Raw genomic sequence first — 16,885 nt, forward strand, 5'->3', positions numbered from 1 at the left:
TGATCTCAATTGGCAGACTTCTAAACTCTCCCTGCCTACCTGCAGTGATGCAACGGATTTCCCCTATGCTGATCTGTATTGTCAGTAACGCTGATTAGTGACCACACAGTGTCTGCTCTCTCTCTCTAGCCAGAACGAATGCTGGCTTGATGTGAATGGATTCGCAGCTGTAAAGATCTGTATTGTCAGTAACGGTGATTAGTGCGCACACACAGTCTCTGCTCTCGGAAATGCACTTCTTCGGCAATGGCTGACAAATATATACAGTAGGGCTGGGACATCACGGGGCTGGCTGGCTGCTGATAGGCTGCATGCTGTCATGTGATTCAGGGTGATCCCGCCTACCCGCCTTCCCAGACTTCCTTGCCCCATGTCCTCAAACGTGTAGCGGCCATTTTAGCCCCCCCGGGCCGCACAAAATGTAGTGAATAAAGCGTTTTGTTACCACGAAGCACGAGGAAATTCGGATTCATTCAGAATCAGATTTTTCATGAAATTTGGAACAAATTCGACTTCGCCAGCTTCGATTCCCCAATCTCTAGTTGTGATCAGTATTATGCTATGACCATGATGACATAAGCATCTCTTATAAAAGTCACTTACATGGCTCTTCCATTTATTTGCAGGATGAGATCCAGGACCTACCTCGTCTATGTTTGTTCTTCATCTCATTCGGACTTCAGCTTCTTATTCTAGTCATCTCTTCCATCTCAGAAAAAAACGAGCTAACAAAGAAGGTAAGAACAATGATTTGGTTATGATGACAATGGCGACTGATAACATGACATTTTATATTAGACAACCTTTGTTTTGTCTGGATTTGTTCTAATGTATAAAGGAGCTAACAAAGAGTCCAACCCACCAACAGGGGAAAAAACGTGGGCCGGCATTTATCTTTGTAATTGTAAGTGAAACATTTTTTTACATCTTTTTTTTGTGTGCTGGTAATGTGTAGGAACACCCAATTTATTAAATGGTCACAGAGCATTTGATAAATTTTGTGCAGGTACGCATTTTCTGAAATTTCTCTCTTCACACCAAAAAGCTAAGCTAAGTGTAGTTTCAGAGACTTTTCAGTGGCTCTGCGCCTTTTTTGCGCCTTTTCACAAAAAGGTGCAGTTCATAAAACCCTTCCATATCATGGGTATTGCCAAAATCAGTGGATTGCAACTCAAAATCAGCAGAAATGTGTAAACCAAAAGGCGCAAAAAAGGTGCAAATAACCCCTACTTGCGCCTTTTTTGCACCTTTTGTAGACACAAAAAACAGTCTAAAGACAATTATAAATGTCGGCCCTGGATTCCATTATAGGTTGGATTTTCACCTGTGAGACTCAATAGTTTTTTCTATTAAGGGGACAAGAGTGTTTTAGCAACTAGTTGTCTCTACTTTTCAATTATTTTAAGATTAACCCCTTAAGGACTCAGCGTTTTTCCATTTTTGCATTTTCATTTTTTCCTCATCACCTTCTAAAAATCATAACACTTTCAATTTTGCACATAAAATTCCATATGATGTCTTATTTTTTGCGTCACCAATTCTACTTTGCAGTGACATTAGTCATTTTACCAAAAAATCCACGTCGAAACGGAAAAAAAATTCATTGTGCGACAAAATTGAAGAAAAAATTTCATTTTGTAACTTTTGGGGGCTTCCGTTTCTACACAGTGCATTTTTCGGTAAAAATGACACCATATCTTTATTCTGTAGGTCTATACGGTTAAAATGATACTCTACTTATATAGGTTTGATTTTGTCGTACTTCTGAAAACAATCATAACTACATGCAGGAAAATTTACATGTTTAAATTGTCATTTTCTGACCCCTATAACTTTTAAATTTTTCCGCGTATGGGCCGTAATGAGGGCTCATTTTTTTTGCGCTGTGATCTGAAGTTTTTATCGGTACCATTTTTGCATTGATCAGACTTTTTGATCGCTTTTTATTAATTTTTTTATGATATAAAAAGTGACCAACAATACCCTATTTTGGACTTTGGAATTTTTTTGCACGTACACCATTGACCATGCGGTTTAATTAACAATATATTTTTATAGTTTGGACATTTACGCACGCGGCGATATTTACACAGTTTTTTTTATGGGAAAAGGGGGGTGATTCAAACTTTTATTAGGGAAGCGGTTAAAGGACCTTTATTAACTTTTTTTTCTCTCACTTTTTCTTTGCAGTGTTATAGCTCCCATAGGGGGCTATAGCACTGCACACACTGATCTTTTACCCTGATCCCTGCAAACCATAGCTTTGCATGGATCAGCGTAATAGGGGGATGACTGCTCAAGCCTGTAGCTCAGGCTTGGAGCCATCAAACGCCGATCGGACGCGACGGAGCAAGGTAAGGGGACCTCCGCTCGCGTCCTAGCTGATCGGGACATCGCGATTTTATCGAGATAGTCCCGATCAGCCCAACTGAGCTGCCGTGAAGCTTTTACTTTAGTTTTTGACAGGGCAATCTACTTTGATCGCCGCATCTGAAGGGTTAATAGCGCGCGGCACAATGATCTGTGCCGCGCGCTGTTAGCCCAGGGTCCCGGCTATCAGTAGCAGCCGGGACTGACCCGGTGTGATGCGGGGTCAAGGCGTGACCCAGATTTAAACACCGGGACAGGGCGCAGGGCGTAAGAGGTTAAAATGGCCCTGTCAATTATGAAAATGTTGACATGTCATAAGTTTTGATCGGTTGAGACCTTGGTGTTCAGATCTTCACCGATTGTTTGAACTGTCTGGTAGAAGCAGTAAGATTAGATCCCAGCAAGCCAAGGAAAGTAGTACTTGGCTGCACGCTCCTTTCTGTCAGTTCTAGATATTGGTGGGTTCTGAACACTCAGACACTGATCAATCAAATTTTCGACATGTCTACAGTTCTGTATTTTCCACTAGGCCAACAAGGCCCAGGTCTAGAGCAGCAGTTAAGGAGGGGCGGCAAAAATGATACACCACTGGTCCAAGGACCTTTTGCAATGCTTGATCCCTGGAGACGGTGACTGTGGAGGCAGGGATAGAGTATCAGTGAGGCGGCAGGGAGAGAGTATTAGGGAAGTGACTGTGCCTTCAGCATGCGATGCGATGAGAGGGGTGAGGGGGGTAGTCAAAAAGGTGCAAAATATATATTTACAAAAACATTAATTGATGAAAACCCAAGACATCACTAGTCAGGTGTTCAGTGGGAGCCTGTCTTTGCTTCAATGGGTAGAGTGACCATTGGGTGGGAGATCAGTCTGCAAGAATTGTAGTTTTGCAACAGCGCAACGCACCATGGTCAGAAAATACTGGTCCATTGCATGGAAAGGATCACAGGTGTGTTTTAATGGGTGAGGTGGCTGATGTGTGGGAAAGAGAAAAGGGACCTTACACTTACAAACAAGGAATCATGGAAATTGTAGTTTAAGGGAATGAACTCCATCAGGAAATAGCCAGTTCATAAAAAGATAGCCACAGCCTTATGGAAATCTCAACCCATAGCCATTTAGCCCCAAGACAAGGACGAATCCTTCCTAAGCATGTCCATTACTGTCTGGCAGGTACGTACTAAAATCACCAAATGGTGGATAACCCCTTTAATATTTATTGCAGAATCTTTGGCTTAGAATGAATATCGTTTTACTTTCATTTCATATTTATTTTATTTTTAGAATCCGGAATTAACAGCATCTTTTCTAAGTAGAATCACATTCAGCTGGTTTGACAGGTAGGTATTCTGTATGTTTTTATGTGTAGGGATGAGCGAAACGAATCTGACGATTCTGAATTTGTTACAAATTTCAGAAAAGTTTGCTTCGCAACTAATCCGAATATTGCCGCGATCCGATTGCACAAATTGCTTCTTTAAACTCCATTTAGTGCGGTCCAGGCTCCAGGGCATCTAAGATGGCGGCTCCACATGTCAGGACATGGGGCAAGGAACTCTGGGAAGATGGGTAGACGGGATGACCCTGAATCACATGCAGCCTATCAACTGCCAGCCACCCCTGTGATTTCAAAGCCCTATATAATCGGCAGCCATATTGTAGCCAGTCACATCAGTGTTTTATTGCAGAGAGAGAGAGGGACAGAGAGCAGTGTGTGTTGCACAGAAAAGCTTTTTTACAGCAGTGATTCACCTCAAGTTCAAATCCAGCCTAGAAGCACTGATAGGGAAGGGAGAGAGATTAAGAGAGAAAGTGCAATTTTGGGTGTACTACACAGCAACTGTGTGCTGCAGCACTGGTGTGTACAACAACTGAAAAGCTAATAGTAGTCAGCCAGTTAGGGTGAGCAGAGCACTAAAAGCCATAATCATCTGCTATTAGTGCCTAATACAGGTTGCGTAGTGGAGGGAATTGTCCTGTATTAAGTGTAACCTGTGTGTACATAGGTGATATACGATTTTGCTCCTGTTAACGTCTTAAGGGCCTAGTTACTGTGAAAGGCCAGCCAAAAGTACACACCTATTGGTGTTGTAGACAAATGCTGTTTTAAGTGTAGTAGAGCGAATTGTACTCCCCACATAAGTGCATACCACGTACGTACATCTACGTGGTGTACCATTTTGTTCCTGTTATAGTCCGAAGGGCCTAGTTACTGTGAAAGGCCAGCCAAAAGTACACACCTGCTGGTGTTGTAGACAAATACTGTTTTAAGCGTAGTGGAGCGTATTGTCCTCCCCTCATATACGCACTAATTATGTCAAGCAGAGAAGTGCCAGGACATGCACAAAGGAATGGCAGAGGCCTAAATTCATCAGGCACAGGCAGAGGTCACAGCAGACTAGTGTCGAGTGGCAGCAGAAATTGCAACGAGAGGCCTGAGCTCCCGGTATCAGCTAGCGGTCATGTCTCGACCAACAACCCATCTGCCATCATCAATTGGTTAACTCGGTTATCCACTTCATCACAAATGACATCTGACACCCCCAGTTAACAGTTGGTGGGTTCCTCAGACACAACCCTCAGTTGGCATGGCCCGGGAGCAGTCCCTGTCCTCCCATTGCCTCTGTCCTATGCTGTTCCCTCCCCCACAGAAGTATCATATACTCACTTTTTAGTGAGGACGATCTACTAGAGGACAGTCAGCAGCTACTGCCCAGCCAAGAAGTGGAGGAGAAATTGGCCTCTTCCTCCCCTAGGCGGGCAAGTAGTGATGAGGAGAGTGGCGTATGGAGGTGGTGTTGCCAGTGTTCAGGCTCCTGAAGCAGAAACTGTTGAGGAATCTGAGGAGGTTTCAGTGACGTGAAGACACAACTCGATGATGATGAAGCCGATCACACTTGGGAGCCGGGTGCAGAAGGGGCTTCATCATCATCAGGAGAAGAGAGTTGCAGGTTGCCCGTGAGGCAGCAGCTGAGCATGGTTGGAAGTCAGTATGGTGGCAGAAGTGGGAAGTCTGGAGCCAAACGTGTCCGGGGTAGACCACCTGATTCGTGGCAGCCTACCTTCCCAGGAGGTAGTGGAACAGGGGTTCCTGGAGTAGTCGGCAGTAGCAGTCAATCAGTGTGAACTGTTGGGAGCAAAATCAGCTACTGGGCGGTGTGGCAGTTTTTCATCAAGCATCTGGAGGATGTTAACCTGGCCACATGCAAGATGTGTTGGCAGAAGGTCAAGTGTGGCCAGGGTCCCAATGTTGGCCCCATGGCCCTGCATCAACACATGCAACCACACCATAAAGCGGCCTGGGAGAACCGTGGCTCAGATGCGGTGGTCCAGCCTGCCACATCACCCAGTGGCACGCCGCTCCCTGTTTCAGCAAGCCAAATCTCCACCACCTCAGCCGAAGGGAGCTGTCTGTCATACCCATCTTCAGTCGCTCCAGATGCTCCTGCTCCTCCTACTTAGAGTCAGTCATTCCGCCAGCAATCCATCGGTAAAGCCATGTCCAAGAGACAAAAGTATGCGCCCACTCATCCAATGGCCAGAAGCTGAATGTGCTCCTGTCCAAGTTGCTGGTGCTGCAGTCCCTCCCTTTTCAAGTGGTGGACTCTGCACCTTTCAGAGAACTGATGGTTTGTGCCAAGCTTTCTTTGCGAATAAAGCTGTACCAGCCCTGCACAATTTTGTGGATCAGAAGGTGGGCCAGTCCCTGAGCCTGTTAGTGTGTAACAAAGTGCACAGCAGTGCCGATGTGTGGAGCTGTAACTACGGTCAGGGACAATACTTGTCCTTTATGGCCCACTGGGTAAATGTGGTTCTCCCATAGACATGAATGGAGGGGGCGTGGCATGACGTCACGTCTCCAGTCCCAGAAACCCAGAGGTTTCCGAAACTGGAGATTCAGCACCCGCATAGAATGCGGGTACTGCAGGGAGATCGCGGAGGGAGGGGAGGGGGGGTCTCAGCAGTGGGCCCCCTGCGATCAGACATCTTATCCCCTATCCTTTGGATAGGGGATAAAATGTTTTTGCCCGGAATACACCTTTAGCTTTTCTTAGGATAAAATATATGGACCCCAAATTTTTTTATATCTAAGAAAAGGAAAGGTGTACAAAAAAACACCATGTGCTACCTACAAAGTATTGATGTGATGCAAAGGCCTCAAAAAGGTGGAAGGGAACCACGTATGGTCCATTGTAACCGGTGGAGGTAAAAACTTTCCCTGTAAGGCCCTACTCTTGCATTATTAATTCCCTTCTTGGCAAGTGTTACTTGCCCTAAAAAGAGCGGTCCCACACAGGAACTTCTCCCTATTTCCACCTACAAACACTGCCATTTCCCAGGGTTTTTAGGTGGAAATAGGGAGAGTTTCCTGTGTGGGGCTGCCCATTTTAGGGCGAGTAACACTTGCCAAGTAGGGAATTAATAGGGCGAGAGTAGGGCCTTACAGGGGAAGTTTTTACCCTCACCTGCTACAATGGACAATATGTTGTTCCCTTCCACCTTTTCAAGGAAAGTGTTACTCGTCTAAAAAAGGACGGCCCCACACAAATCTTGGAAAATGACAGTGTTTGTAGGTGGGAATACGGAGAGGTTTCTGTGTGGGCCCGCCCTTTTTAGGGCGAGCAACACTTGCTAAGAAGGGAATTAATAGTGCGAGAGTAGGGTCTTACAGGAGAAGTTTTTACCCCCACCAGTTACAATGGACCATATGTTGTTCCCTTCCACCTTTTAGAGGTCTTTGCATCACATCAATACTTGGTGGTGTAGGTGGCACATGGTGTTTTTTGCACACCTTTCCTTTTGTTAAATAAATAAAAAATTTGGGGTGCATATATTTTATCCTAAGATTATTATTAAAAGTAAATTTTTACGTAATGCATATCCTCAATACTTGTGCACACTAACACTTTTACAAAAGAGACTGTTTTCTTCTGCCTACCTGCCTCAGCTACTATTCTGATCCTGTCACCCACCTGATGCCACACATCTGATGCCAAGTTCTCCTTTTTTCACCCACCTTCATCACCGGGTACTCGTATTGCCACCCACCGCCCCACTCTATCACCGGGTCACTTTCAGTGAGTGGGAAGTCTGGAGCCAAACGTGTCCGGGGTAGACCACCTGATTCGTGGCAGCCTACCTTCCCAGGAGGTAGTGGAACAGGGGTTCCTGGAGTAGGTGGCAGTAGCAGTCAATCAGTGCGGACTGTTGGGAGGAAAATCAGCTACTCAGCGGCGTGGCAGTTTTTCATCAAGCATCTGGAGGATGTTAACCTGGCCACATGCACACTGCCGCCACCTCCAGGCTGTGTCATTCAGCCACTATATGGTCTATTCATGCTTCTGCCACCTCCAGGCTGTGTCGTTCAGTCACTATATGGTCTCCTCATACATGGGCTACTCATGCTTCTGCCACCCCCAGGCTGTGTCATTCAGCCACTATATGGTCTCCTCATGCTTCCGTCACCTCCAGGCTGTGTCATTCAGCCACTATATGGTCTCCTTATGCTGCCACCAACTCCAGGCTGTGTCATTCATCCACTATATGGTCTCCTCATGCTGCCGCCACCTCCATGCTGTGTCATTCAGCCACTATATAGTATATTCATGCTTCCGCCACCTCCAGGCTGTTTCGTTCAGTCACTATATGGTCTCCTCATGCATGGTCTACTCATGCTTCTGCCACCCCCAGGCTGTGTCATTCAGCCACAATATGGTCTCCTCTTACTGCCGCCAACTCCAGGCTGTGTCATTCAGCCACTATATGGTCTCCTCATGCTTTCGCCACCTCCAGGCTGTGTCATTCAGCCACTATATGGTCTCCTTATGCTACCGCCACCTCCAGGCTGTGTCATTCAGCCACTATATGGTCTACTCATGCATGGTCTACTCATGCTTCTGCTACCCCCAGCCTGTTTAATTCAGCCACTATATGGTCTCTTCTTGCTCCCGCCAACTCCAGGCTGTGTCATTCAGCCACTATATGGTCTCCTCGTGCTTCCACCACCTCCAGGCTGTGTCATTCATCCACTATATGGTCTACTCATGCATGGTCTACTCATGCTTCTGCCACCCCCAGGCTGTGTCATTCAGCCACTATATGGTCTCCTCTTGCTCCCGCCAACTCCTAGCTGTGTCATTCAGCCACTATATGGTCTCCTCGTGCTTCCACCACCTCCAGGCTGTGTCATTCAGCCACTATATGGTCTCCTCATGTTGCCGCCACCTCCATGCTGTGTCATTCAGCCACTATATGGTCTCCTCATGCTTCTGCCACCTCCAGGCTGTGTCATTCAGCCACTATATGGTCTCCTCATCATTCCACCACAAGTCTGTGTCATTTAGCCACTATATGGTCTCCTCTTGCTGCCGTCAACACCAGTCTGTGTCATTCAGCCACTATATGGTCTCCTCATGCAACCGCCAACTCCAGGCTGTGTCATTCAGCCACTATATGGTCTTCTCTTGATGCCGCCAACTCCAGGCTGTGTCATTCTGCCAGATTATGGTCTCCTCATGCTGCTGGCACATTAAATAAAAGTTTTTAGGTTCATCTATATGAAATCTTCAATTTAAATGTTAAAAAATATCTTAAATCTTTTCTAATGTGAGGCCCTATGATCTCATCAGGCAGTTGCCACCTCCAAGCTGGGTCATTCAGCCACTATATGGTCTCCTCATGCTGCCGCCACCTCCATACTGTGTCATTCAGGCACTACATGGTCTCCTCATACTGATGCCACCTCCAGGCTCTGTCATTGTTCCACTCTGCGACAGTGATTCTAATAGTGATGCCTCTAATCTGCATATCATACTGAATAATAGTATTATTTCACTAACACAGCACACTCCCTATGCGTGTTACGACAAGGCAAAGTGTTCTACATCCCTATTGAGGCTCTCTGTAGGCCAGAAATAGACGTTTTTAATAGCGATTTGCCGCGAATAAATTCGGACCGAACCAAATTTTGGGGGAAATTTCGGCAAATCAGCCAAATCGAATTTTTCAAAAATTCACTCATCTCTATTTATGTGCAGTACTTGCAAGATTTGTCCAATCCCACCTCTAGTATCTTCAGTAAGAAAAAAGCCATATGGAAAATAATGAGGAATAAGCTGCAATAATAGTCATAGCTAAATGATTGGAAAATACTGAAAATATTTCTTAAATGTAAATAGATGGTTTGTGTATACAGCTCATATGTGGACTGACTGCAGACTACATACCATATTACAGACTACATACCATGTTACTCTCTTTCATCTGCCCCCTCTTTTCCTCTTGTCTACAGTTAAGGTTAGCCTGAAAATGGTTGGAATTAAACCCTTTTCTACAGTTTCTTAGTATGGGGTGTAGACAGACATTTGACTCCTGTTCGCCACTCTCAATTGACCAGGCCCGGCCAGAAGCTCACAGGTCCTGGATTACAACTATGCTCTTGTATCTAGATTCTTATAGGACTGGTAATCTTTGGGTATTTAGCTATTTTTGCTGGCATTTAGGCCCCTGTGACCCAAGGCTTTGCAGTCTGTGCACAACTGGACTCCATGAGACTCACTATTCTACCGGTAACTCACAACACCCCTCTTCTCTAGACAGGACATCCTCCTCCCAGCTAGAGAGGGGATTGATGGCTGACCTATATGTTTCCATGATTACAGACTACAGACCATGTTCTCCCTTTCATCTGCTCCCCTCTTTTCCAGTTGTGGTGTTGGGGTGCAAATGCAGGGTAGATGCAGGGCAGATGTTATGGCCCAAGGGGCAGATGGTATTAACCCCTTCTTGTCATGATGCCAGGGCGTGGTTTAGCCATAACCACCCGAAGGTAATACCGCTGATCCTTGGTTAGGCACCAACGCCAGATTAAGGATAACGGCAGCTTTACTGAGGCAAGACAGGTGATCTAGTCTTTGCAGTACAGCCAAATATCCCAGGGAGGTGACCAGTGACACAGGGGGACCTCACAGCTTTGCTGGGACTTGCAGTAGTTAGACTGACTTTAGTGCAGGCCACGGTGACTTCAGATGGACTTGACAGATATGGTGACTGACAACAAGATGACTTGACTTACTGATGACCGACTTGTGGCTGCAGGACTTTAGGCTCTGGACACAGACACTGGAACAACTTGACCTTAGGAGGAGAAAGAGAGAGATTGCAGCCCCTCAGCTAGTTATATAGGGGGCTGTGCAAGGAGCACATAGGTCACTTGGGGGGTCACCTGGTCACTGGAGCCCTCTGGGTAACAATCATGTGGTACAAATATTAAAGGCATATTACACACATAATACACAACCTATATACATGGGGGGATACCTCTGCAGGGGGACCCTGAGGACATGCAGGGACTCTGCCTGACAGGGCAGAAGGACAGTACAAGGCCACATCATACCGTACTGGGACTTCACACAGTCTATAGTAGAGATTAGCCTAAAGAAGGTTTAATTGGAAAGGAGTAACACATAGTAACACAGGGTTGTATTCTAGATTAGAAGAGGAAGAAGTATTTAGCGGCACTCACAATTCCTGCTTTTCTTAAAAAAATTACAATGTATATATATATATATATATAGAGAGAGAGAGAGAGAGAGAGAGAGAGAGAGAGAGAGAGAGAGAGAGAGAGAGAGAGAGAGAGAAAGAGAGAGAGAGAGAGATTCTGGATGAGATTTATCAAAACCTGTCTAGAGCAAAAGTTGCTGAGTTTCCCATAGCAACCAATCAGATCGCTTCTTTGATTTTTCACAGGCCTTTACAAAAATGAAAGAAGTGATCTGATTGGTTGCTATGGGCTTTAGTGTGCACTCACTATGTAGTCCGCAGTGTTTAACAGAAATTTTATGACATCTAAGGGCCCTAAAAAGTAAAACACCATTTTACTAAGCATAGTGCAACATAAATCTGGGGAATAAGTCAATTTAAAAGCATCAGGTTTAGGCTGGGTTCACACTACGTTTTGTCCCATACGGGAGCGCATACGGCAGGAGGGAGCTAAAAGCTCGCGCTCCCGTATGTGACCGTATGCGCTCCCGTATGTCATTCATTTCAATGAGCCGACCGGAGTGAAACGTTCGGTCCGGTCGGCTCATTTTTGCGCCGTATGCGCTTTTACAACCGGACCTAAAACTGTGGTCAACCACGGTTTTAGGTCCGGTTGTAAAAGCGCATACGGCGCAAAAATGAGCTGACCGGACCGAACGTTTCACTCCGTTCGGCTCATTGAAATGAATGACATACGGGAGCGCATACGGTCACATACGGGAGCGCGAGTTTTTAGCTCCCTCCTGCCGTATGCGCTCCCGTATGGGACAAAACGTAGTGTGAACCCAGCCTTAGACAGACAGTGCAGACATGATTCTGGCAACATCCATTTTGCATATACAATGCTTTCTGCCTTGTTCTAATTTGTAACATATACACTGCTCAATAAATAGGGGACACTAAGATAACACATCCTAGATCTGAATGAATGAACTAATCGCATGAAATACTTTCCTCTTTACATAGTTGAATGCGCTGACAACAAAATCACACAAAAATTATCAATGGAAATCAAATGTATCAACCCATGGAGGTCTGGATATGGAGTCAAAGTCAAAATCTAAGTGGAAAACCACACTACAGGCTGATCCAACTTTGATGTAATGTCCTTAAAAAAAGTCAAAATGAGGCTCAGTAGTATGTGTGGCCTCCACGTGCCCGTATGACCTCCCTACAACACCTGGGCATGCTCCTGATGAGGTGGAGGATGGTCTCCTGAGGGATGTCCTCCCAGACCTGGACTAAAGCATCCGCCAAATCCTGGACAGGCTGGTGTTGGTGGATGGAGTGAGACATGATGTCCCAGATGTACTCAATCGGATTCAGGTCTGGGGAACGAGTGGGCCAGTCCATAGCATTAATGCCTTCCTCTTGCAGGAACTGCTGGCACACTCCAGCCACATGAGGTCTAGCAAACCGGTCTTGCTGGAGGATGTTGCAGGTAGCAGAACGTTCTCCACAGCGTCTCCAGACTCTGTCATGTCTGTCACATCTGCTCAGGGTGAACCTGCTTTAATCTGTGAAGAGCTCAGGGTGCCAGTGGCGAATTTGCCAATCTTGGTGTTCTCTGGAAAATGCCAAATGTTCTGCACGGTGTTGGGCTTTAAGCACAACCCCCACCTGTTGATGTTGGGCCCTCATACCACCCTCATGGAGTCTGTTTCTGACCATTTGAGTGGACACATGTGAATTTTTGTGGCCTGCTGGAGGTCATTTTGCAGGGCTCTGGAAGTGCTCCTCCTGCTTCTCCTTGCACAAACGCGGTGGTAGCGGCCCTGCTGCTGGGTTGTTGCCCTCCTACGGCCTCCTCCATGTCTCCTGTTGTACTGGCCTGTCTCCTGGTAGCGCCTCCATGCTCTGGACACTACGCTGACAGACACAGCAGACCTTCTTGCCACAGCTCGCATTGATGTGTCATCCTGGATGAGCTGCACTACCTGAGCCCCTTGTATGGGTTGTAGACTTCATCTCATGCTACCACTAGAGTGAAAGCACCGCCAGCATTCAAAAGTGACCAAAACATCAGCCAGGAAGCATAGGAACTGAGGAGTGGTCTGTGGTCACCACCTGCAGAACCACTCCTTTATTGGGGGTGTCTTGCAAATTGCCTATAATTTCCACCTGTTGTCTGTTTCATTTGCACAACAGCATGTGAAATTGATTGTCAATCAGTGTTGCTTCCTGAGTAGACAGTGTGATTTCACAGAAGTGTGATTGACTTGGAGTTACATTGTGTTGTTTAAGTGTTCCCTTTATTTTTTTTGAGCAGTGTAGAAGCATTTGATTGCATAAAAACTGTATACAAAAACAGTAGGAGTTTATTTTTATTAATATGTTTTGAAAATGTGCTTATCTTTTATTATAGATGCACTGGAGCCATAAAGAATAATGACAAAAGTATACAATAAATACGCTATAATGTCTACTTGGGTGCGCCCCATTATTGTTGCACCCTCACTTTATTTTGCGCTTCATCTTTCCAATAACATATTTTTTCTGGCAGCATTGTTGTTAAGGGATACAGGAGACCTTTAGTCATGGAGGATCTCTGGGAATTGAACAAAGATGATCAGACCAAAGATATCTATGAGGATTTCGAGAAAACAATGAAGACAGGAGTGGCTAAGGCAAGGAAAGAGCTGGAGAAACGCAGAAATAAGAGGAAACGGAAGGACAGCGCCATTGAAATGAATGGGCTGAGCAAAACACAAAGTCAGGACATACTAGTTGAGGTAACTGCCATGTTTTTTAAATGTACTGGATTGGTGTGAGAAATTGTTTATAAAGAGTTAATAGATGTTATGTAGCATAGGAGCAGGATGTAGCTGAACAAAACGATGGGACGCCACTTGACTTTAGTAGAATGAGACCTGCGGGCAGGCTGGGCAATGCAGAACTGTCAACAGTTCATAATGTATTGGTGTCTTGTTTGTGTTTTACTGCATCACGAGCACGAAGGGATCCCACAGGGCTCCCTGTCCTCAGTGGCGGGCTGTTTCGGGTCTGTTGCGATTGTGCAGAGTGGTGTGTAGGGTAGTAGAGTTAGAGTAAGAGTAAGCATAAAGAGAAAGCAGACAACATAAAGTTAATTGAACAATAATCTCTTTTTTTTACGTCTACTTGACCAAGTGATGATAACAACAGGTGTTTTCACAGACAATCTTAACTCTTGTACAAAATACAATCCAAATTTTAAAAGGTAACACATGACTTGTCTGACTAGAGCACAGGAACAACCCGGTGTTCATCATCCTCTTGTTCTGTCTTTGCTCGGCCACAAAGGAAAGGGTAAGGCCACTCACAGTCCTAAGAAGTTATATTCTCTCAAAGGGCACAAACTGTTTCAATGAGTAACTCTTGGTGCAATTCTTCTGTTACTTGTAGTTCCTTGACTTTTCTTCAGTTCCCAACTGTGGGGTGTAGACAGACATTTATAGTTTTCTTAGCCAAACTCAATTGACTAGGCCCGGCTAGAAGCCCACAGGTCCTGGATTGCAACTAGGCTCTTGTATCTACAATATAACCCTTGCTTACTAGTAGTAAGATTCTCATAACCACTTGGACTTGAATTATATTCTGAACAATACTTGTCATTAGAAAGCCCTTGGATAGGACTGGTAATATTTGCTGGGTTTAGGCCCATGTGTGACTCAAGGCTTTACAAACTGTGTCCTACACAACTGTACTCTACGAGTCAAACTCCTTTACCTATTTCTCACTACACCTCTGCTCTCTGAGAAGGATATCCTCCTCCCAGCTACCATTATGTACTCATTTTACATTTTAACCTCTAGAGTACAATACTAGATACAGCATTCATTGCTTTTACATAGACATTGCAGTGAAAAGCGGTATAGGAACTATAATATAATTGTAAAATGACAATAGAATGCTGGTGTTGGAGTTCCATGTCCGACAATTTAAAGCTGATTAAAAACCAAGGAGTGGGATACTACATTAACCATCAGGATCTATGTACATATATCATCATTATATACAAAATTATGTAAACAGCACATTCCCCACCCCTGCAGCTATTTATATCTACCTTTAAAGTAACCCTTAAAGAAGAAGAAAATTCTATAATGCCTGGGCTGCCTTAAAATAAAACAATAAAGAGGACTCATCTGCCTCTGCTCTCCCGGTATCTCGCTCCACTCCCCCGCTGGCGTCTTCTTCTTGTTTCGGCTGTGGTCAGCACATCACAATGCCTGTCAGTAAATTGCCGGCCACAGCGATGTCCTGCCTCGGCCAGGGATAGGCTGAGTGTCAGTGTGATGCACTGCTCCTAGATGACCAATGCCATGGCTCAATGCATTTCTGACCACAGCCGGCCCAGGAAGAAGACGCCGGTGGAGGAATGGAGCGAGATACCGGGACACCTGGGGAGTGGAGGCAGGTGAGTCCTGTTTATTGTTTTATTTTAAGGCAGCCTGGGTATTATAGAATGTTTTTTTTTGCAATGAGACTTCTCCTTTAAATTTCACTTTTCAGCATCATTATCTAAATTCTTTTTTTTTTTGTTCCTCTGTAGGAAGAAAAGAAGAAAAAGAAGGAGTCTATATCTGGAACATCTAAAGATTACCCCAAGTCCTGGCTCTATAAGACCCTAATTAAGTCAAACTCAGGTCTCCTACTACGATCGGCTTTCTTTAAGCTCATCCAAGACCTCCTACTGTTTGTCAGCCCCCAGATCTTGAAGTAAGATTTGTTTTTACTTTCACTTGTCCCATGCCAAAGAGACATATCGAAAGTTTTGATTGGTGAAAATCCCTGCGTTAAGACCCCCTTTGATCACTAGAATGAGCAGAGAGAAGCATTTTGCTAAGGACTTCTCTCCCTGACTCATTAGATCTCTGTCTAGCTACAGGAGGCGGCTCCATTGTAAGTCTAGGGAGCCTGTCTACTGAACTGAAATGGGAAGACCACCGAGCCACGGAGTGAAGCACTTAGCTGCGTGCTTCTACCACTTTGTTCTTACAATCGGTGGAGGTCTGAACACCCAGACTCCAACAATCTGCTGAAAGTTAACAACCGGCTGCAAGGGCTGAGATCTGAGCTAGCTCAGATCCTGGCAGTTTAAACCACTGCTTGTCAAGGTCAATCCTAGCGGTTAGACCAGCGTTTCCTCAACAGTGTGCTCCCAGCTGTTGCAAAACTACAACTCCTAGCATGCCCGGACAGCTGGACAGCTTTGGCTTTGGCTGTCCAGGCATGCTGGAAGTTGTAGTTTTGCAACAGCTGGAGGCAAACTAGTTTGGAAACATTGAGTTAGTCAGAAGGATACAAATTTGATATCACCACGCTGTCACGCCCCCTCCCATAGGCTTGCATTGAGGGGCGGAACGTGACGTCACACGGGGGCACAGGCGTGACGTCACACGCCGCCCGCCCTGTGATTGCCCGTAATCAGACCCGGAGCGAACACACTCCGGGGACTGATTACAAACGGGGTGCCGCATGCAAGATCCCGGGGGTCCCCAGCAGCGGGACTCCCGTGGTCAGGCATCTTATCTCCTATCCTTTGGATAAGGGATAAGATGTCTAAGCACCGGAGTACCCCTTTAAGGTTCTCAGAATATATTGATAAAGCTCACTGCAGTTCAGTTCCAAGCTGCAATACCAGACACAGCCACTATGATAAGTACAGAGCTGTGCCATGTGAACAATGAAGGGAACATGGCACTTGCTTTAAGGGTTGGTACTGTCAAAATTTTAAAAAATAAAAAAATTATATGTTGTACATCTTGGCAAAACATTAACCTTTGTAATATACTTTTTTTTTTAAATGAGCACATTTTTATTGAAATGCTGGCTTATAATAAAAACCACTAGGGGTCCCCATACCATCCAAAACATAACCCTGTCAGGCTGCAGCATCATCTTTGTCCCAGCTGCAGCACAGGTGGCAACAAAGGAAGTGAGGGCGGGACTAGCACTCCTTTATGCTCACTCCTGTCCTGTCCATCAGACTCCT

At 45.4% G+C, this 16,885-nt stretch overlaps 1 protein-coding gene across 1 annotated transcript in view; it reads left to right on the forward strand.

The window, feature by feature from the left end:
• LOC130281575 (ATP-binding cassette sub-family C member 2-like) overlaps positions 1 to 16,885 on the forward strand; it is a 68,385-nt gene that overhangs the window by 14,425 nt on the left and 37,075 nt on the right. Inside the window, exons 5-8 of the mRNA XM_056528918.1 lie at positions 627 to 737; positions 3,652 to 3,707; positions 13,412 to 13,640; positions 15,443 to 15,609. Coding sequence (XP_056384893.1) covers positions 627 to 737; positions 3,652 to 3,707; positions 13,412 to 13,640; positions 15,443 to 15,609 — 563 coding nt within the window. The remainder of the gene's footprint in view (positions 1 to 626; positions 738 to 3,651; positions 3,708 to 13,411; positions 13,641 to 15,442; positions 15,610 to 16,885) is intronic.

The sequence above is a fragment of the Hyla sarda genome, chromosome 7 (assembly GCF_029499605.1).
Source record: "Hyla sarda isolate aHylSar1 chromosome 7, aHylSar1.hap1, whole genome shotgun sequence".
Taxonomy (NCBI): Eukaryota; Metazoa; Chordata; class Amphibia; order Anura; family Hylidae; genus Hyla; species Hyla sarda.